Source organism: Malaclemys terrapin, chromosome 12 (genome assembly GCF_027887155.1).
Source record: "Malaclemys terrapin pileata isolate rMalTer1 chromosome 12, rMalTer1.hap1, whole genome shotgun sequence".
NCBI lineage: Eukaryota > Metazoa > Chordata > Testudines > Emydidae > Malaclemys > Malaclemys terrapin.
The window spans coordinates 42,516,828-42,540,288 of NC_071516.1; the positions used below are offsets into that span (position 1 = coordinate 42,516,828).

A 23,461-nucleotide genomic window follows, 5' to 3' on the forward strand; every position below is an offset into this window, starting at 1 on the left:
AGGATGATCACATCCCTCGATCTGCTGGCAATGCTCCTACTTATACAGCCCAAAATGTCGTTAGCCTTCTTGGTAACAAGGGCACACTGTTGACTCATATCCAGCTTCTCGTCCACTATAACCCCTAGGTCCTTTTCTGCAGGACTGCTGCCTAGCCATTCGGTCCCTAGTTTGTAGCAGTTCATGGGATTCTAATAAAAAATAAATAATAAATTAATGGAGATATCCCATCTCCTAGAACTGGAAGGGACCTTGAAAGGTCATTGAGTCCAGTCCCTCACAGGACCAAGTACTGATTTTGTCCCAGATCCCTAAGTGGCCCCTTGAAGGATTGAATTCACAATCCTGGGTTTAGCAGGCCAATGCTCAAACCAGTGAGCTATCCCTCTCCCCATCCTAAGTGCAGGTCTCTACACTTGTCCTTGTTGTGTCACTGTATGAAAGGAAGAGTGAAAGGAGGGATAATAGAATTGGCCTAGGGAACAACATTATGTTGACTGAGTGAATGTCTTGTCACAGGCATACATGTGTTAGTAAAACTGTAGCTTGGTGTGTGGTACCGTTTGTTGTTGACAATAAACCTAGCTGAGACTTTGCCTCCAAACTGAGCGTGTGGTCTTTTTTTAATCATTAACATCGAGGTCTGCTGAGTCAAAAAGCTGCAAGCTACATTGGTTCAACCAACACCAGACCCAATAATCTGCACTTCGGGTTTTGGCCAGTCAAGGCACATGTGGTCTTCCCTGAACTGGTTTTGAATAGGACAGAGCAATTGTGTGGCCAAGCTCTTCAAATGGAGTTTCTGTAACAACCTGTGCTGTAGAGGCAGTCAACTTCAGACTATGTTGCATATCCTTGATGAGTACTCACAGACTGATTTCAATGGTGGGCTACTGGCTCCTCAGCTGGCTGGGCACACTGGGCTTACTCTGATTATGAGAAGTTAGGAATTTTAGAAAATTGATATGGGAAGCAAAGGGGCACAAGAGCAAATCTATAGTCAGCAGAGTTTATATATATATATATCAAAGAATCCTCACAATGGTATTGATCCACTACTAGATAGAAACAGTATAAATATCAATAATAATATAAAAAGACAGAAGTGTTTAATAAATATTTCTAGTCTGCATTTGGGAAAGAAACAGATGATGTAATCATATCATATGATGATAATAACACTATTTCCCTTCCTCTTGTATCTCAGGAGGATGATAAGTCACAGCTACTATAATTACACCTCTACCCCAATATAACGCTGTCCTCGGGAGCAAAAAAATCTTACCATATTATAGGTGAAACCGCATTATATCAAACTTGCTTTGATTCTCCAGAGTGTGCAGCTCCACCCCCCGGAGCGCTGCTTTACTGCGTTATATCCAAATTTGTGTTATATCGGGGTAGAGGTGTAGTATATTTAGACATTTTCAAATCAGCAGGACTGGAGAACTTGTGTCCAAGACTTTTTAAAGAGCTGGCTGAGGAAATTACTGCTCTGTTAATAATGATTTTCAATAAGCCATGAAACTCCAGAGAAGTTCCAGAAAACTGGAAGAGAGCTAATCTTGGTCCAATATTTAAAAAGGGAACATGGAATGGCCTAGGTAATTATATACCTCTCAGTCTGACATCAATGCCAGGCAAGATAACAGAGCAGCTGATACAGGACTCGTTTAATAAAGGACTATAGGGGTGATATAATTAATGTCACTTCTGTTGTGTTTTATGGAAAAGAGATCCTGTTAACTAATTGGCCATCTTTTTTTGATGGGATTACAAGTTTGACTGATGAAGGTAATACTGATGATGTAATAGACTTAATAAAGCATTTGGCTTGGCACCTCATGATAATTTGAATAAAAATACCCTAAAGAATGACATAAGATCAACATTAGAGAGAAAAGGTGGGTGAGGCAATATCTTTTATTGGATGAACTTCTGTTCTTGACATTGACAAGCTTTCAAGTTTACACAGATAATCACACAGTTGCAGATGATGCAAAAATTGGGGGAGTGGTAAATAATGAAGAGGCAAGGTCCCTGATATAGGGAAATACGGATTGTGTGGTAAACTGGATGTAAGCAAATAATGATATGTATTTTAATGTGGTTAAATTTAAATGTATACCTACAGGAACAAAGAACACAGGCCATACTTACAGGATGGGGTGTCTATCTTGAGAAGCTATGACTCAGAAAAAGTTTGGGGGGGCATGATGGATAACCAGTGGAACATGAGCTCCCAGTGAGATGCTGTGGTGTAAGGGTCTAATGCAATGCTTGGATGCTTAAACAGGGGAATCTCAAGAAGGAGTAGAGAGGTTATTTTGTCTCTGTATTTGGCACTGGTGCAACCACTGCTGGGATACTGTGTCCAGTTCTGGTGTTTACAACTCAAGAAGGATGTTGATAAACTGGAAATGGTTCAGAGAAGAGCAGAAAGAACAATGAAAGGATTAGAAAACATGCCTTATTGTGATAGACTCAAAGAGCTCACTCTAATTAGTTTAACAAAGAGAAGGTTAAGGGGTGACTTGATCAAAGTCTTTAAGTTCCCAGATGGGGTACAAATATTTATAATGGACTCTTCAATTTGGCAGAGATAGTTCTAACATGATCCAATGGCTGGAGGTTGAAGCTAAACAAATTCAGACTGGACATAAAGTGTTGATTTTTGCAATGAGTTCAATTAATTATTGAAAGAATTCACTAAGGGAGGCGATTCTCCATCAATCTTTTTAAAAAAAAATATTGGATTATTTTTTAATAAAAGATACGCTGTAGGAATTATTTTGGGAACATTCTATGGCCCATTTTATGCAGGCTTTGGAATCTATGAAGCAGGATTTATGAAATGGTGCTTTCCCCTGTTACAGGAGTGCTCTGTAGCTGTATATCTGTAAATGGTGACTAGATCAGGTGCTAGTGGATTGCACTCAAGTATATGCAGCAGAAGTCCTTGTTATAACTTATAACACTCATAGCTGTGGTGGGTTATTTTTTTTTTTTTTTTTTTTTGAGAATGCTTTGTGCCCAGCAAGTGGGAGGAGTCAAATTATGGCATTTCCTGTTACTTCACAGATGGGGAAAATGAGGCTGAAGGAGGAGCTCAAGTAAGACACTGATGTTCATGAAGTGTGGGAAGCATTTGGAAAAGTGTGCCGGTTTCCTAGCTGTTAGTACTGGTGCTTTAACCAGGAGATGAGCCGGACGTAGCAGAATGTGTTATACCTTCTAGGGAATTCTGTGAAATTCTGTTCTGATCAGACATCCCCAGGGTGATGGGTAGGTGAGGGAGGAGTACAAAACATTCCCTCTCGTGCAGCCAATTTGAGCTGCAGTTCATTAATACGGTAGGTAGGGCTAAAAGCAGGTGGGTGGTGATGGAAAGAGATTCTAACCGATGCAGATGACTACAGACTTTACCAGAGTCTTTTGGTTTTGGAGTGGCAGATTCCCATTTATAATAACAACACCTCACACTATCCCAACAGTATAAAAAGTGGAAGTGATTTAGACTCATCACGCACAATTTAAGCCCCCTGGACATTGCTACAGTGGTGTAGAGTAAGCTTCATGGAAATGAGCATCAGGTGAAAAATCTTCCTATAACTGATATATATATAGTGTTGGGAAAAGCAAGATATACCTCCATACAATGAACCATTTTTCAGGAGCCATGACTGCTGTGTGTCCTTTTGAGAGAAAAAGATTGGGAACAAAGGGAGTTTTTATTGACAAGCTCCATCAACAGAGCTGGTAAGTTAGACCCACTAGCCAGATACAGCTGGAATTGTAATTAAAAGTAACTGTATTGTGAAATAACTTCGCTTTTCTTGGTAATGCGAGCTAGCTGGAAATCCTCCAGCCATTCCAAAACTTTTCCTCATTGAGGAGTCAGCTGACCCATACTGGTAGAATAGGTTCAGCTTACCCCTCTTGTTTAATATACTATAAAGTCTAGGAAGAACAAAAGGAAATAGTGTTCATTGTACTCTGAATAATTAATAGAGCTAATTGATTTTTTCCATCAAATATGTGGCTAAAAATTAAAATATTTTAGTTTTCATTAAAATTTTTCATGTGCATTTTTGGGGTTTTCATAAAAAACATTTTTGGTAAACTAAAAATGTTCATTTTTAAATCAAAACATTTCTATGACAGGGTTGTTGGCCTACTGGATGGAGGGCAGCAGTATATGTCATATATCTTAATGTAAGTAAGGCTTTGACACAGTTCCCCATGACATTCTCATAGGCAAATTACAGAAATGTGGTCTAGATGAAATTACTATTAGGTGGGTGCCCAACTAGTTGAAACACTGTAATGAAATAGTAGTTATGAACGGTTCTCTGTCAACTGGGAGGACGTATCTAGTGGGGCTCTGCAAGGGTCAGTGTTTGTCCAGTAATATTCAATGTTTTCACGAATGACTTGGATAATGGAGTGGAGAGTATTCCTATAAAATTTGCAGATGACACTACGCTGGGCAGGGTTGCAAGCAATTTGTAGGGCAGGATTAAAATTCAAAATGACCGTGACAAATTCTCTAATTTGAGAATTGGTCCAGACTCAGCAGGATGAAATTCAAGAAAGACAAGTGCAAATTACTTCGCTTAGGAAGGAAAAATTGAATGCACACCTACAAAATGTGAGTTAAGTGGCTAGGTGGTAGCATGGCTGAAAAAGATCTGGGGGTTATAGAGGATCACAAATTTAATATGAGTCAACAATGTGATGTAGTGGCATAAAAGGCTAATGTCATTCTGGGGTATATAAACAGGAGTGTGGTATGCAAGACATGGCAGGGCATTGTCTCACTCTACTTGAGGCCTTAGCTGGAGTACTGTGTCCTGTTCTGGTGGCATTAGGAAAGATGTGGACAAATAGGAGACAATCCAGAGGAGAGCAACACAAATGATAAAAGATTTAGAATATTTAACCAATGAGGAATGGTTTAAAAAAAACTGGGCATATTTAATCTTGAGAAAAGACTGAGGGGGAACATCCTAAGAATCTTCAAAGAGGTTATGGGCTGCTATAAAGAGGATGGTGATCAATTTTTCTGCATGTCCACTGAAAGTGGCAGCAAGGAAGATTTAGGTTAGGTATTAGGGAAAGCTTTCTAACTCTAAGGGGAGTTAAGCTCTGGAATAGGCTTCCAAGGGCAATTATGGAATCCCCTTCATTGGAGATTTTTAAAAACATGTTGGACAAACAACTGTCAGGGCTGGTCTAGGTTTACTTCTCCCTCCAACAGTGCAAGGGGCTGGACCAGCTGAACTTTATGATGTCCCCTCCCACACTACATTTCTATGATTCAGTTACCAGAAATGGAACTTTTCAGTTTATAAAAAACCTAAAATTGCTCCATGGAAATACTTTTTTTGCTGAAGTCTCCATGTCATCAAATAGACAAGTTTCCATCCAAAAATGTTGAAATGGATATGGAAATGTTTCAAGGATCAGTAATGAATTAACCTCTTGAAATTTACGGGGTCAATAATTTAGCAGAGGCAAATAAAGAAGAATATATATGTTGTTACCTGGCGCTTGTGTGTGTGTTCTTTTGGGATGCTGTTCCAGCTCTGCGCAGAGAACTGGTTTAGCAGACCTCGAAAATACTACCCAGTGTGGTTAAGTTCTGAAGGCTGGAACGTCGTTGCCTTAGTAACGCTGTCCAGGATGCCCAGTGCTTCTGTCCTTGGTTATTATTAACAGCAGATAAGGCAGCCTCCTCGTTCAGCAGAGCTCGATGTTACTCATAAAGAAAGACCACAGACACGGTTCGGTGACAAAGGCACTCAGCCAGGCTTACTGCCCCTTAGGGACAGTATGAATGCCCTGGCTCTGTGGTTACAAGTACACTAACACATGAGTGCTTAGTAGCAAGGAATGGATCAGTCTGCAGTGGGAGTTTCTGTCATCCCCTAGGCCACACAAAGAATTAAGGCAAAGTATCCTGACATTTATAGACTAAGCTAAACAACTAACATACACAACCTACACACCACCTTATGTATTAAATGTCATCTGTTTGTTATCTCCCCTTGCTCCTAATATCTTAGACCCAACATCCTTACTCATTGATTTATCAGACCATCTTAGCTTGTACTAGATTGGGATGTATCTGTACTAGCTGGAATATATTTATGTAAATATCTAATATCTAGTATGCTAGCAACATCTTTTCCGAGAAGGTCAGACTAATGGAGCCTATATCCCAGTATCTTGTCTTCTGATAGTAGCCCATGTGAGAAGCTTCAGAGGGAATGAACAGAAAAGTACAGTTTTGAGTGATCTATCCCCTTTTGTCCAGTCCCAGCTTCTAGCAGCTGGAGGTTTTGGGATGTCTATATCTGAGATCAGGGCAGAGGGCACAGAAGTGGGAATATGAACTCTTATGTTCTATGCCCAGTTGTCACAAAGTCAGGGAGGTAAAGTGATTTGGACAAATCACTTCACCTCCCTGACTTACTTGCCCCGATGTACAATGGGAACAATGATACTTGCCTAGTCAACCATTCACTCCACTGTGCCTTCAGTCAGGCCTCTAGCATGCCGGTGTGTTTTGTGGATGAATAGCCATTCTTTACACATTGCAGCTGTAAAGAACTACACAAGTGCTAAGTATTATTATCTGTCTGAGGATGATTTCAAACTAACCTACTGGAGGAAGGACATTGCAGTTGGGATTCTCAAAGAAGCCTAAGGGAGTTAATCGTCCAACTTCCACTGAATGTTCCCGACAGCTGGGTACCTGACTCCCTTAACCTCTTTGAAAATACCCGGCTACAATGATGATCGACCAGTTATTCTTCCTGCTATAAACTGATGTTTCTCTCAGCTCAGGGACAGATGGCCTTTGCAGAATGTGGCAAAGTACATGCAATAGTGGGGTGGGTTATAGGTTGTTTCTTAAGCATTTGGTATCAGACAGGGCTTGGAACATGATTCCTAACTATTGTTCTGGTCTAGCCCAGACTGGAAATGTTTGAATGGAGCTGAGCCCAGGGGAGGTGAGTGGAGGAGGGGGGCTGTTATGTGAAAGGGAAACTGAGAGCCATTGCACTGTACATCTGGGAAGCTGTTTCTTTGTTGCATGTCTCTACTTGTTTGTCTTCTGGATTGTAAACTGTTTGGAATAGGGATGGTTTCTAGGCTATATTGTTGCAGTTTCTAGCACAATGAGGTCCCAACCATAGGTGGGACCATAAAATTCAACCAGAAGACACATAATCAATAATAAACAGAATTGCTAGTTTCTAATGAGAATTTGGGGTGAAGGTCTCAGAAAGGACTAAGGAGAGCTGGCCAGAAAACAAGAATTCCCTTTTGTGAAAAATGTCACAGTTTCACACTTTATTGTCATTGCAATATATAAAAAAGGGGGGGAATCAAACTTGGTCCCCTACTGTGTCAATGGCGGACCAGATGATATCTTCTGCCTAGGTCCCTAGGCCTCCCTAAACACTGACAAATGCACATCTGGAAACCAGTCTGCTCACCTGGGTGTTAACATTGTTCAAATAGATGTTAAGTTTATAAGAATGTATTTAGTGTTTGGATTTTATGAAATGCTGGTGAGTTGCTGCATGCTTCAATCTCACCTATAATATCTGAATCCCATTTTATAAGGATTTAAGTCTTTGCAACTATGAAAGTGTTTGCAATTAATCTGGAAACCCCCATAGTCAGGAGAGGAGCATTACCGAGTGTGAACAATGAGTTTACCACAAGAGGTGTCATTTCCTGCCCAACAAAAGAAGGCCTGTAGACACCAGATGAACCATTGTGTAACATCAGTGGGCAAAAGACTTTGTTGATTGCTCTCCCCACACCCATGAAGAGGAGAGGTGCACAAAGCCTCGTTCCCTCACAGTTTGAACTTTGGAGTAAGGGAATAAAAATCCCTGACCAGAAGGGACTTGATCACTATGTTGAATGGCATTTGGAGAGGACAATATTTCTAAACATAAGCAAGGGATCCCCAAGCTGCTTACCTGGGGTTGGCCCTAAAGCAGTGGTTCTCAAAGTCGGTCTGCTGCTTGTTCAGGGAAAGCCCCTGGCGGGCCAGGCCAGTTTGTTTACCTGCCGCATCTGCAGGTTCAGCCGATTGCAGCTCCCACTGGCCCCAGTTCACCGCTCCAGGTCAATGGGAGCTGCGGGAAGCGGCGAGGGCCGAGGGATGTGCTGGCCGCCCTTCCTGCAGCCCCCATTGGCCTGGAGCAGCAAACCACGGCCAGTGGGAGCCGCGATCGGCTGAACCTGCAGATGCGGCAGGTAAACAAACCGGCCCGGCCTGCCAGGGGCTTTCCCTGAACAAGCGTCAGACCAGCTTTGAGAACCACTGCCCTAAAGGACATAGAAAGCTGACATATTACAGCAGCTTCTATCTCCTTTTGAAACCTAGGACTGTAACTCATTTGGAGTGTATGTTTATCTGCCTTAACCTTTTAAATAATTCTCTTAATTCTTTTTCCTAGTTAATACATATATAGTTAGTTTATTATAGGATTGGCTACAAGTGTTGTCTTTGGTGTGAGATCTAAGGTGCAATTGACCTTGGGTAAGTGATTGATCCTTTGGGACTGGGAGTTACCTGAATATTATTGTGATTTTTGCTGTAAGGCAAGCTGGCTTGGGTGGCAAGAAAGACTGGAGTGTGCAAGGGGACTGTCTGTGACTCCATGGTAAGGCTGTAATAATGCTTGAGGTGCTCATGCTTGATAATTGGTTGGAGAAATCTAAGTATACAACACACAACCAGTTGAGCGTTTGTGTCCTGGTTGGTCACAGTCTGCCCTGATTTTGGCCCTCATGTTAGTAAGCCAATCCAGACAACATAAAATCTACATCCCAAACAAGTGCCCTAACCACTAGGCTAGAGAGCTAATTTCTTTTTCAGGTTTTCATTTTGATCAGAAATTCCATGCTGGAACTGAGAAACCATCTTGATGAAATTTTCAGCTTAACCCGATATGTTTCTTTGATATGCTTGCCAGAGGATGTTGTGAAGGCCAACGCTATAACAGGGTTAAAAAAAGAACTAGATAAATTCATGGAGGATAGGTCCATCAATGACTATTATCCAAGATGGGCAGGCATGGTGTCCCTAGCCTCTGGTTGTGATAGGCTGGGAGTGGGCAGCAGAGGATGGATCACTTGGTGATTGCCTATTCTGTTCATCCCCTCTGGGGCACCTGGCATTGGCCACTGTCAGAAGACAGGAGACTGGGCTACATGGATCTTTGGTCTGACAGAGTCTGGCCATTCTTATGTTCTTATGTAAATATTTCAGTTTTAACAAATTGGAATTTTTCAAAAAAAAAATTACGAGCTCTAGGCCTAAGTGACATAAGTCCCACTGAAAGTCAGAAGAGTGTATGTGACTTAGGAGTAGAAATCCTAGAACTTTCAATGGGACTTGTGAAAAAAATGCCTACTCAGTCCTGAGCAGAGAGCAAAATTATTGTCAAGGTGAGGCATGAAGAGAATGGGCCAAATCCTGAGGCTTTCTCAGGGGTGAGTGGAGTGGGGTGGATGGGCTAGATCATCAAGACAGAAAAGATACCATATTGTCAGCCACCCACTGCACCATCATGGGCCTTAGAGGACTGTTGAGTGGCGTTCTCATCTCTATTGTGGAGGTGGAATGTTGCACAAAGAAGGACGATGTTGAGTAGCACCCATTTTCCCTTATCTTCTATTAGCTTTAGTCCCAGATTTCTGGAGTCTGCACTTTAGCACATCCAAACATGTGTTCAACATGTTTAAATGTCTTATGATCTCTCATGTCTTTACAGATGGATGTCATGGTTGGGACAGAAATAAGAAACCAAACCAGCATGCAGGAGTTCATCCTCCTGGGCTTTCCCAGCACTTGGTATTTTCAGATATTCTTTATTGTGGTGTTTTCAGTTATGTACTTCCTAACCATCATAGGGAATATGTCCATCATAGCCCTAGTGAGGACCCACCCACGCCTGCACACTCCCATGTATTTCTTCCTCTGCAATCTCTCCTTCCTGGAGATCTGGTACACCACAGCATGTGTTCCCAAGGCCATTGGCATCATGCTGGGCACAAGCCAAACCATTTCATTCACTGTTTGCCTCCTTCAATTGTTTTTTCTCCTCTCCATGGGCTCCACAGAATGTTTCCTCCTGGCCGTCATGGCCTATGACCGCTATCTGGCCATATGCCACCCATTGCGCTACAGCTCCCTCATGAACAGAACTTTCTCTGTTCATCTGGCCCTCCTCTCTTGGCTGTGTGGATTCCTGGCTATCTCTGTGCTGGCAGCTCTAATATCCAGATTGTCCTTCTGTGGCCCTAAAGTCATCAATCATTTCCTTTGTGACATTGATGCCTTGATAGCGCTCTCCTGCACAGACACACACTTCGTTGAGCTTGCAACGTTCATTGTCTCAATCATTGTTGTTGTGATCTCATGCGTGATAACCCTGGTCTCCTACATTCACATCATCTCCACCATCTTGAGAATCCCATCATCTCAAGGCCAGCAAAAGGCCTTTTCCACTTGCTCTGCCCACCTCACCGTTGTGACTATCTGGTACGGCTCCACCATTTTTCTGTATGTCAAGCCTTCTGCACAGAACTCATTGGATATGAACAAAACAATCAACATCTTTAACACTGTTGTAACTCCACTATTAAACCCTTTCATTTACACTCTAAGAAACAAAGAGGTGAAGGAAGCAATGGGAAAGGCATTAAGAAGGATGTTAAGTGGTTTTGAAACACCATGGATTTAGTAGAATTGTAATCCAAAGGACCAAAAAAATAAATAAAATGTCTGAAGGTCATTGATATAATTGAATATGAAGCAAAAGGATTAAGTTATAGATTTTCAAAGGACAGCCCACTCCTTTTTTCTTTCAATTGAAGGTGGACACCTGCATCATATCTCAAACCCAAATGAAACAATTCCTTATAGTGTACGTCACTGTGTCTTTGTTTTACAGCTTTCCTGAATTACTATAACAACATAATTCACTCACAGATGAGCTCAAGTGGGAGGAGGCAACTTGTTTTATGCTGAAGATTCCGAGATGCTAGGTTTCAGTGTCACCTAGCAGGATCTCTGTGTATGCTCCCATTGTTAATTAAATTATGCCCAAAGGAATTAGGTTCCCAACTCTCATTGGTTGTTAGATCTAGATCAAGCTGCCATTTTCAAAGCAGCCCATGGGAATTAATTGCCCAAAACTTACTGAATTTCAATAGAAGTTAGGTTTCTAACTTTCTTAGATGCTTTGAAAGTCCATCTTTCACACTCGAGCACCCCTTCTTATGTTTACAATATAAACCTTGTTTTCCAGTAGTGGGAACTTAAATGATGTCATAGAACTTCAAGGAAGAAGGCCATACCAGTTAAAAACTGACCTGGTTTACAGCGGAAGTGAAGGGAGTTATAAAAATTAAAAAGTAAAAATAATATATAACAAACAAAAGAAAGGGGAAGTTGATAGCATTGGGTATAAATCAGAAGTAAGGAATTGTATAAAATTAATATGGGCCGATAAGGGACACAATGAGAAATCTTTGGCCAGTCGAGTTTAGGACAATACTAGTTGTTTGTTTGTTTGTTTGTTTGTTTGTTTGTTTGTTAATTATTAGGAACAAAAAGATATTGTCTCTTTCTAGATAGAAAAGCTATAATTATAATAAATAATGCAGAAAGTGCAAAAGTGTTCAATAAATATTTCTGTTCTCTGTTTGGGGAAAACACATTATATAGTCTTTTCATATGGCCATGAAAAAACTCTTTCTCTTCCACTAGTATCTCAGGAGGATGTTAAACAGCAGCTACTAAAGTTAGACATTTTTAATCAGCACATCCTGATAACATGCATCCAAGAGTTTTAAAAGAGCTGGCTGAGGTACTTTTAGGACTCTTACTATTTATTTTCAGTAAGTCTCAGGGCATTGGGTGAGTGCTATAAGATTAGAATAAAGCTAATGTTGTGCCAAATTTTAAATGGGTAAACAGGATTTCCCGGGTAATTATAGGCCAATCAACATAACCAGTCTCAGGCAAGATAATGAAGTGATTGAAATGAGTCTCAATTAATAAAGACTTAAAGGAGGGTAATGTAATCAAATGCTAATTTACATGGCTTTATGGCAAATAGATACAGTCAAGCTAACTTGATATTTGTGTGTGTGTATAAAGTGTTTGGTTAATAAAAGTAATATTGTCAATGTAATATACTTAGACTTTTCTAAAGAGTTTGACTTGGTACTGCAAGACATTTTGATTAAAAAACTAGAATAATATAAAATTAACCTGGCACAGAAATGGATTGAAAATTGACTGATAGGTAGATATCAAAGTGTACCTGTAAATGGGGAATTGTCATCTAGTGGGTGTATTTCTCATGGGGTCCCCAGAGCAGGGCCAGCTCTAGCATTTTTGCCACCCCAAGCAGCACAAAAAAAAAAAAAAAAAAGCCGTGATCGCGGCAGCAGCTCTACCGCTGCTTCATTCTACGGCGGCAATTCGGCAGCAGGTCCTTTGCTCCCAAAGGGAGTGACGTCCCCGCCGTCGAATTGCCGCCGAAAGGGCCGGACGTGCCGCCCCTCTCTTCATTGGCCGCCCCAGGCACCTGCTTGCTAGGCTGGTGCCTGGAGCCGACCCTGCCCCAGAGTGATCACTTCTTAGCCCTACACTATTTAACATTTTTATCAATGAGCTGGAAGAAAACATAAAATCATCACAGATAAAGTTTCTAGATGTCAGGAAAGTTGGGGGGAGGGGTAAAAGAAAAGAAGAATTGCCGAGAAAGCCTTTGATGGTCTGGAGTGGGAGTATCTTGGACATATTTTGGTAAGATCTGGTTTTGGAAATCAGTTTTCTAAGGGCATATTAGTCCTGTATATTCAACCTGATTTGGTTAATTGTCATCAGTCCCCACCTTTTAATTGTTTATGGGTACAAGACCAGATTGCTTCTTACCCCCGTATTGTTTGCATTGGCAATAGAGCCATTTGCAATAAATGTGAGAAATAGCCCCTTGGTAACAGATATCAAAGCATCTTCTGGTATAGAACCCAAAATAGCTCTGTATGCTGCCATGTCTTATATTTGCAGGTGATCCAGAAGCCTTGTTAAAGATGACTTTGGAAATTGATCAGATATCAAAATAAACTCTGAGCAATCTGAAAATTTAGGAATGAATATTCCTGAAAGGGTCAAACGCAACTATTGTCAGCTACATACATTTAAATGGCTAAACATGCCTTTAAAGAATTTAGGAATAAATAACTGAGGAGAAACATAAAAATCAGTTTAAGGCAAATTACCCTCCACTATGGAATAAAATAATAAAAGATTTGCAGGAATTGAAGAAATATGAATTTTTTTGGCTAGGCAGGGCAGCTTCAGTAATGAAGAATGTTCCCCCCCATAAGTTATTATTTTTGTTTCAGTACATCCCTGTTGGTATGCCTGACATGACATTAAAAAGATGGCAGGTTGCACTATTAAAATTCATATGGAAACATAAAAGACAAAGGGGGAGTTCTAAAGTTCTGTATAAACCTACAAAGAGGGGTGGATTACCTTTCCTAAGACATGATCATCTGGGCTAACAATAGACCAGCCAAATACTGGGTAAAAATCAAACAAGGCTGGAGCACAAATATAGCTATTTATAGTAATTGTTGGGTTAAAAAGAAATTTAGGTCATCAACATTTTTTTTAAAAATCACCCATTCATCTAGACTACCTTAGCATCTTTGGAAAAATTCCAAACTTGTTTTAAATTTCTGTTGCCGAGGCCAAGGCCCTCCCTTACCGGCTTTCATTAATAATCAGGAATTTATCCCTAGAATATATCAAAGTGAGCATTCATAGAATCATAGAACTAGAGGTTATCTAGTCCAGTCATTGTGTGTAAGAGTTGAGATTACTCAATTCAGACAGCTGTTCCTGAATCCTGATTTGAAATCAAACCAAAAGTTATGTAAGAATGTAAATAACATAAAGATCCTGTATTTTCAATATTTACAAGTCAAACATTTTACTGTGCAATCCGTGTCTATTTAGCCTTTTAACCACATTTGAGGAGCTAAATCAGGAGCAAGCCGGAACAAAATGTTTAATCTGTAAGATACATGCAATTTTGTTTGAAAAGGATGTTAATAAGAAAACAACCCAGATAAAATGATGGGAGAGGGATTTGAACCTGGATTGAGTGGAAATTGACCTGGATAAGTGGGTCTGTACACAGGAAAGAAGATATACACCTTCAATTTGTGTAGCTCATAAAGAAAATGCTTATGAATTAATGTGTGTATGGCATTTGACTCCAGTCATGATCCATCACATTTTTGCTACTAGGAAGTCACACTGTTGGACAGGTTGCAGGGAAAGGGGAACATACTTGCACATGTCATGATTGTGTATAGGAATTAGCTGATTTTGGGAGGAAGTAATTAAAGAGATTCACTTTATGACAAAATGCCAGCTTCCCAGAGATCCCCTGGACTTCTTACTTAATGCTCCAGTAAAAGCTTTACATTTTAAATAGAACAACATGTTAATTTATGTTATTTAATTGATAGCAGTAATACTCTATATTGCACAATATTGGAAAAATATGATGTCTCCTCCTATGGAACTGGGATATTGTCAAAAATGGATTGTCCTTGTAATTGAAAAGCTTTCACACCAAGTACATACACAAGAGAAGCACCAAAGAGAGGCTAGTCAGGGTTAGACTAGATGACCCTTGTGGTCCCTTGTAACCCTATGGCTCTATGATTCTGTGAGAAGACGGGCTCCCCAGCCAGCAAGCCAGAATCTTGAGCCCGATTCTTTGAATATTAACCTGACCCTGAATAAGTAATGTATAATGTAATAAGTTAAGATTTTATTGCAACTTTGCCTTAATAAAAAGCTTCAAAAAAGAAAAATATATTAGTAGTATTCACAGAAGGAAATGTTCAGAGATGCATAGGATAGTTTCTGGTCTCTTGAAAAAGACATGTAGACATGTCGCAGCGGTTCATTAGAGTCAATCCAACGGTAATTGTGAATGGAGTTCTTGCTTTCCTCCATTGAGTTATTTGTGAATATATGTTGATTTCTTTGAATGTTTTGCCAAATAAATTGGATGGTCAATTTCTTTTGCCTATGGGTTGTTCTTTCATGAGCTGGTCATTTTGACTGTTTTTTGAAATTCACACTTGATTGCTAACATCCATTGCTAATTTTGCTTTAGAGACATCAAATTTCTGAAAGCATTTCTTATACCTGCAGACTTTTTCAGGGCTTCTTAACCTCCTCTCCACTGAACCTCCAGAACACCTGAGATGCTAACTGCTCTCTGATTTCAGTCACTTGAGTCACCTTATGGGATATTGCTCTTCTTTAGGAAAGTGAACACTTTGCTTCCAACCTTTCGCAGGGCACCTTTGACCTCCTTGTTCCTCAGGCTATAGATGAGGGGGTTGAACATGGGAGAGATGACTGTATAGAGCAGGGAGAAGGCCTTGTTTAAAGCTGGTGACTGGTTACCTACAGGGGCTCCATAAACAATAATGATGGTGCCATAGAAAATAGAAACAACCAGGAGGTGTGAAGAGCAGGTGGAGAAGGCTTTTTTCTTCCCAGTTGTGGAAGGGATCCTTCGGATGGTCAAGATGATCCTATAGTAGGAAGTCAAGGTTAGTAGAAATGGGACCAGGGTCACACAGGCAGACACTGTGAAAGACAGAAATTCAACCAAATGGGTGTCAGTGCAGGAGAGTTTTAACAGAGGCATGAAATCACAAAAGAAATGTCCAACCTCCTTGGAAGCACAGAAAGGCAATGTAAAAGTCAAGACCATCATTGCTATAGGAGTCAAGAAGCCAGTTATCCAACAACCAGCTGCTAGCTGAAGGCAAACCTTAAAGTTCATAACAGATGCATAAGACAACGGATGGCATATCGCTAAATAACGATCGTAGGACATGACTGATAAAAGGAGGCACTCAGTGACTGCCAAAGATCCAAAAATGTACAACTGGGCTACACAACCCATGAATAAAATCACTTCCCTCACTGTAAGGAAACTTCTTAGCATCTTGGGGACAATGGTGGTGGTGTAGCAGATCTCCAGGAAAGATAAGTTACCCAGGAAGAAGTACATGGGGGTATGTAGATTGTGATCAGCTGCTATCACCAGAACAATTACAATGTTGCCAGACATGGTTATGGTGTAAATGAATAAAAATGTCACAAAGAGTAAGGGCTGCATTTCATGGAAGTCTCCAAACCCCAGAAGAATGAATTCTGTGATGGCTGTTTGATTCTCTTTTTCAGTTACACCCATATGCTCCATCTAAAGAAAAGGAAATGGACACAAAGGAAAATTAAGTGATTCATAGATTTCAAGGTCAGAAGAGACCATTGTGATTATCTAGTCTGACCTCTTGTTTAACATAGGCCAGAGACCACCAATGAAATAATTCATTTTGAACTAGAACGTATCTCAAATAAATGTTATTATTCAATGGAACCTAGTCAACTACAATCCCCTTAAAGGAAGTACAGGTGACAAGAATATGCTTCATCTGAACCAAACCCCCAGCTCCAACCCTAGAAATAACAAGAATTAAAGAGAAAGAATCTCAACACACCCCATACGCACATCCAATAGCATCAGAAAATATGGGGGAAGTTTAGTAGGATTGTTTGTCTACTTCAATAGGGCTTAAGAAGAGACCCAAAAGATAGCTCTAGCTAGCTAGCTAGCTAGCTATCATACCTACAGTAAGTACGATGAAGTAGAAACTGAATAACAAATACAGACAATAGTATTAAATATTATATAGACTATTATGGTAGTTATCCCCATGCAGAAATACAGAAATTAATACAAAAGAGGTGTAAAATGCTACCAAATCTGAATTCTCCACCCATTTACACCCATGGTGGCCCTTTACACTTCTGATGCATTTGCTTTGAACAGGTGTAAATGACAACACAGAATACAAAATTGGAAAGAATCAAGCCCAAAAGTTTTACTGTAATTTTTATTGTGGTTCAGTTGCCTCTTGTTCACAAATGCCAGAAAAGTCTGATTATATTTATCCTGATTAACAACTGAAGCCACTTTTACCTTTGATTTGACTGTGGCCTTTATATGTAATTGTATCCCTTGCTTTCACCTCTCCAGCAATCAGAATCTTGTTTCTCTGGTTCCCTCTTTTCACAGCATGTTGTCCTCGAAAGTAAATAAGAGTTACATGAAAATATACATCATCCCCATGTTTGACCTTCACACAGTGAATTGTGTATTAGCAGTCCCAACTCAGAAATATATAAAGACATATTGTCTCATTTGATAAGCCAAAAGGGACTAATTACACTATTTATAGAGTGTGTTCAGCAGTGTTATTTAAACCAGACTGCTAGATCCTGTGAGGATATTCTCCTCCCAGACACCATATCTCAGGGCTTGGTCCAAAGCCCTTTGAACTCAATGGAATGGTTCCCACTGGATCAGACACTAAGCTGTGGCAGGTTAAAAGATGAAAATTATTCCCCTTTTGGCTTGATCTGGCTACCTTCCTCACAGAAGGCCAGATTCACCTCTGCGCAGATGGCTAGCACCCTAACAATGGGCTATGTGAAGGGAATTAAGGTGATTACATTCCCCCAACCCACTGTATTACAACATGGATTGGGATGCTTAGATGTCAACAAAGATGCTCTCCATGTATTTTGTTCCTTCAGAGACATTGGAAAGTCCTTAAAAATAGTAAAGTGCCTACATCAATTGTGCATCTATCTATCTATCTATCTATCTATCTATCTATCTATCTATCTATCTATCTATCTATCTATCTATCTATCTATCTATCTATCTATCTAAATTGGACCTAATTGATCTCTCATTCACACTGTTTCTCCATTGAAATAACTCCACTAAAGTCAATGTAGGGTCTGATTTCCTAAGAGGTCTGAGGGGTTTATGCACCCAACTCCCACTGTCTTTCAATTAGATTTAGGTACAATTTAAAAACCCCTAAGTGACTTAGGACCAGATTTTTGATGGTATTTACCTGCTTCAAGATCCTGCTGAGTGCATAACAAATGAGAGGAGGAGCCCACCTTATAACAGTGCATAACTGCCTTGCTGAGGTCCTATGAAAAATCTCACAGTCACAGATTGACAAGGTCTGGTCTATGTCCCAACCTTTAACCAGTCTCCTGGGAGTGCCCCTTTAGGGTTCTGGACCCTAAGGACATACACTGGCTCACTGGGAAAAGCCTCTGGCCTCCACCGCTCTGAAACTGGGCCTGCAGGCATCAGCAATACCCATCTCTCTCTGTGGCTCCCTGAGTGAGTGCAGCCAAGCCAGATTTGCTCTGTCCCTTCAGAGCACAATGCTCTCAGTATCTGCGGTGTCAACAGGCAGCCCTTTCAGAATAAGGTGACCATTCATGTGGCCTACAGCATCTGAAAGTCCTTAGGTTAGCATTATGAAGCAAAGGCTAAGAGAGAGTTCATACTGGCCAGAGCCAGGGCTCCTCCGAGCCATACTGTTGGAGGGTGTATTTTGGCTCGGTCTCTCCCCATCCCCTTTGTCTCTCAGTCCCCACTGAGCGGCTGTGTTTCATTGAGCCCAGTTCTTAACACAGACACCTGACACCTTCTCCCTTTACTCCCCAGCTCTGGGTGTTTGCTCTGCTTCCCTATGAGGGGGAGAGTACCCAACTTTCAGCCATTAAGGCTTCCCATTGTCTTTCCAGATTCTCCATTGATATGTGTCGATTCCAGCCCAGACAGTCCTAGTGGCTCTATGTCTCCAACATGTAGCCTGCTCTCCCATGTCCCAGGGAGATCATCAGTTCTTTCCCCTAAGAGGTAGTAATGCCAAGGGGACTGGTACAGAAGCCATACAGGAATTCCCCACATTTGCCGCACCCACTAGGGGATAGATTCCCAAAGGAACTTAGGAACCACACTGCTGAGCATTATGATGTCTAATCTTTGGGCACCTAGACAATCAAAAAAGCCTGAATTAGGTGTCCAGGCTGCCTGTGTAATGCACGGAGAGAGATGGGCACCTAATAATGGGAATCACAAAACCCAGCAACCTGGGTGGCTCCCCCACTAAGCCAAATGCTGACAAGAGGAGGGTGTCCTAGGCCCCACCCCTCTCCGGGAAGTTGGCACATATTTCTGCTCGGCACCGACAACCATAAACACTCTCCTAGAGTCAGCTGCCTAAGCTGACTCTAGGGGAGGTGATTTTCTTTGAGAAACCCCGGAGGAGGAGCAGGTGCTGCTGGTGGTCACCTGATAACTCTATCCACCTACTGAGATCCCAGGGGGTGGGAGGGCACAAGATGAAGGCCCCTCCCCTAGCCTAAGGGGTGGAGCTACTGAACTCAGGGCTCAACTGAATTCAGGAGATAACTAATGAAAAACAAGGACGGAGTGAAGGTCACAGGGCCAAAAGCAGGGAACGAGAAGGGGTAACTGATAACTTTATCCAGTGGTTAGACCTTTACCTGGGATGTGGGAGATATGGATTCTATTCCCTCCTCTGCATAATAGAGATAAATAATTGGATCTCCTACCTCTGAGAAGCATGCCCTAACCACTGGGCTATGGGATATGCTGGAGTGGGTGGTTCTCAGTAACTCTTGTCCAAGCTGTTCCACTTTGGATAAAATCCGTGACTAGTCATTGGGCCAAAGAGAGTGAGTGAGAGTGAGAGTGACTTTATAGAATGAAGGCGCTCATGTTTACCCCATGGTGGGAAACCCAGGCTCCAGTCCCCCTTCTTCAATGAGTACATAACCCAGAGTAAAACAACTTCTATAGGAAGAATTGAGAGAAAGCCACATCAGGCTACCCCACAGGCCAATGGTTAGAGCGCTCGTTTGAGCGATAAAAATTCCTTGTCCAAATCCTTTATCCCCATCAGGCAGAGGGGGGACTGAATGCCGGGTGAGTGTTTTCACCACAAAACTAAAAGTTATAAGGTGGCTCCTCCTCCAGCTGGACTGTGAATGGGCACAGATTCAGTAGGCCTGCTCTTGGTACACCTGTCAGACTGGGCCCCACAGGTGAGATTGGTGGTCCCCCACCTATCTCCCCTGGTTTGTGGATCACTCTGGAGCTAAGCCATCTAGACACCTAGTCTGCATGCCTAAAGTCAGAAATGTAGGCACCTAGGGAACTTTTACAGTGAAAATTTAGGCGCTGAATAAGTTTACATGCCTATGAGGTGAGGAGGCAGCCGAGAAGAGTGAATGCCAGTGGAGCCTAAATCTAGTATTTAGGATCTAAAGTACAGTTAGGAGCCTAAATCCCTTTGTGAATCCAGCCATAGATGCCTATCTGCATCTTTAGGCACCTCAATTCATTTGAAAATCTGGCTCATAGTGTGATGCAATTGCTCTGGGACCAGTTCAGGTCATGGGGTTTGCCCTGAAGGTTGGTCTGTGACTGGGATGGTGGTAAGAAACATGCAACATTTTCCTTTTTATTATACACAAAGAGCAAGCCATGCACCTTCAGTTCAAAATGGCTTTCAGTTTCAATTAAAGGGGAAAAAAGTGAAAGCAAATAAAAGCAATGTCTTCACACGAGAGAGAGAGAGAGACAGAGCACAGTGTGTATGATTGCTCAGTAAAAAGCTACAGCAACTCCAGGAAAGATTTTTCAAAAGCACAAATGGCAGTTAAGCACCTGACTCCCAGGAAAAATCAAATGCTCCTAGGTGACTAGCTGCCATTTGTGTCTTTGAAAATCTCCACCTCTGAAAAAAAAAAAGACATTTAAATGAACAAGTAGAATAGAGTAGAACAGAATGAAATAGATGATTTTTTTCGCACAATGTTTTTATAACAAAAAAGCCCATTTTATTCTGAAACTTACCTTTTAGCAGAAAAATTGACTGCCTCTTCCAAATTTTCCTTTTTTTCCCCATCCTAAAATAATCATCGTTACTCTTACATATTTTGGGTAAATTAAAATATTAGATAATTAATCTCAGTTTGATTCTGAAACAAAAATGTTAAAAAATATTGATTTAAAATTAATGCTGGTCTGAAAATGCTGAGTTTGTTCTGCAGAAAATTTTAACTTTGCATCAAAAAACCAAAAAACTGAACATTGGCCTATTTTTCTCAGTCATAAACACAATTTTTTGGCATAAAACTGAATATACAAAAAAAATATTGTAGAAAAAGAAAAATAGTGTAGTTCAAAAACTTCCATAAAAGCTTTCTTGTGTTCTATTTTCCAACCAAAACTTGAATGTTTTTGATGAAAGCACACAGTTTGCACAACATTTTCATTTAGTCCCAAACCTAATTTTTTGTTGGAAAAACAGTTCAGTTTGGAGTCAGAGTTACGAGATTGCTTGCACCTCTATCCTCTTTCTGGTCTCTCCATGTGCACCTCCTCAGGTGTTGGGTGTTGGATCCTCATGTGTCTTGGGGTGGAGTCTCAGACTCCTCCCACTTTTAGACCAGCGGATCTGGGTACAGGACCCAGTCTATGCCAACTGCTTATTACTGTGCAGATCTGACTGAACACCTGTGACCCTGCACTTCAGGAGCCGTGATCAGTGATATACAGTGACCAAAAGCCTTCTTAAAAGAAGCAGGTTTATTTAGCAAATACAACAAAGCATTGGAGAAAATAATTTCAAAACAACAAACAGCTGACACGTACATTTTGACTCATCTAATCCTATGCTTCACGACAATCTCAGGCCTGGTCTACACTACAGAGTTAGGTCGACATAAGGTAGCTTACATTGACCTAACTCTGTAAGCATCTACACTAAAATGTAGCTTCCACCGATGCAACTTGCCCACAACACTGACTTAATAACTCCACCTCCATAAGAGGCATAGTGTTTAGGTCCATGTAGTTAGATCAAGGCACTGCTTTGCTTACATCGAATGTTGCTGCCTTTCAGAAGCCATCCCATAATGCCTCACACTGACAGATAAATTGGTGCAACTTCTCCTGGTGAGGATGTGCACCATTGATACAAGGAGTATAGTGTGGACATGTGTCATAACTATAAAGGGAAGGGTAATAGCTGTCCTGTGTACAGTACTATAAAATCCCTCCTGGCCAGAGACTCCAAAATCCTTTTCCCTGTAAAGGGTTAAGAAGCTCAGGTAACCTGGCTGGCATCTGACCTAAAGGACCAATAAGGGGACAAGATACTTTCAAATCTTGGGGGGGGAAGGCTTTTGTTTGCGTTCTTTGTTTGGGAGTGTGTTCGTTCTCGGGACTGAGAGGGACCAGACATCAATCCAGGTTCTCCACATCTTTCTAAACAAGTCTCTCCTATTTCAAACTTGCAAGTAAATAGCCAGGCAAGGCATGTTAGTTTTCCTTTGTTTTCTCAACTTGTAAATGTACCTTTTACTAGAGTGTTTATCTTTGTTTGCTGTACTTTGAATCTGAGACTAGAGGGGAGTCCTCTGAGCTCTTTAAGTTTGATTACCCTGTAAGGTTATTTCCATACTGATTTTACAGAGATGATTTTTACCTTTTTCTTTAATTAAAAACCTTCTCTTTAAGAACCTGAGTGATTTTTCCTTGTTCAAGATCCAAGGGGGTTGGATCTGTATTCACCAGGAGTTGGTGGGAGGAAGGAGGGGAATGGTTAATTTCTCCTTGTTTTAAGATCCAAGGGGTTTGGATCTTGATTCACCAGGAGTTGGTGGGAGGAAGGAGGGGGAATGGTTAATTTCTCCTTGTTTTAAGATCCAAGGGGTTTGGATCTGTACTCACCAGGGAATTGGTGAAGGTTTCTCAGGCTTCCCAGGGAGGGAAATGGTGGCAGCGGAACCAGAGCTAAGCTGGTAGTTAAGCTTAGAAGTTTTCATGCAGGCCCCTACATTTGTACCCTAAAGTTCAAAGTGGGGATCCAGCCTTGACAACATGGAAAAGCGATTTAATTACTGTGGTGGCTGTACATTGATGTAAATTAAGTTGACTTAATTTTGTAGTGTAGACTTGCCCACAGTTACATGAGCTTCCTTTAAAAGCAGCAAAGAATCCTGTGGCAACTTATAGACTAACAGACGTATTGGAGCATGAGCTTTCGTGGGTGAACACCCACTTCGTTGGATGCACTTCGCCCATGCATCCGACAAAGTGGGTATTCACCCACGAAAGCTCATGCTCCAATTCGTCTGTTAGTCTATAAGGTGCCACAGGACTCTTTGCTGCTTTTACAGATCCAGACTAACACGGCTACCCTTCTGATACATGAGCTTCCTTTGTATCACAGGAACAGAACAGTCCCAGCTTACATTCTTTAGCAAGCCCAGGTGCTCTTGGGACCAAGCCTGGTCTCTGGTTTTCTCCCAGACAGTGTGTCCTCCAGACTGTTACCTCCTCTCAGAAAACTCCCTTTTCACAAAGACCCACCCTGCCTGTGTGAACCTGAGCACAAC

General features: G+C 41.2%; 2 protein-coding genes across 2 annotated transcripts; one reads left to right on the forward strand and one right to left on the reverse strand.

The window, feature by feature from the left end:
• Positions 1-9,815: 9,815 nt before the first annotated feature.
• Positions 9,816-10,778, forward strand: LOC128846059 (olfactory receptor 6F1-like). The gene has a single exon (XM_054045138.1). It carries the CDS (start codon positions 9,816-9,818, stop codon positions 10,776-10,778), a length of 963 nt encoding a protein of 320 aa, XP_053901113.1.
• A 4,602-nt stretch (positions 10,779-15,380) lies between these two features.
• Positions 15,381-16,346, reverse strand: LOC128846060 (olfactory receptor 5V1-like). Its single transcript, XM_054045139.1, has one exon. It carries the CDS (start codon positions 16,344-16,346, stop codon positions 15,381-15,383), a length of 966 nt encoding a protein of 321 aa, XP_053901114.1.
• Between the last annotated feature and the right edge of the window lie 7,115 nt (positions 16,347-23,461).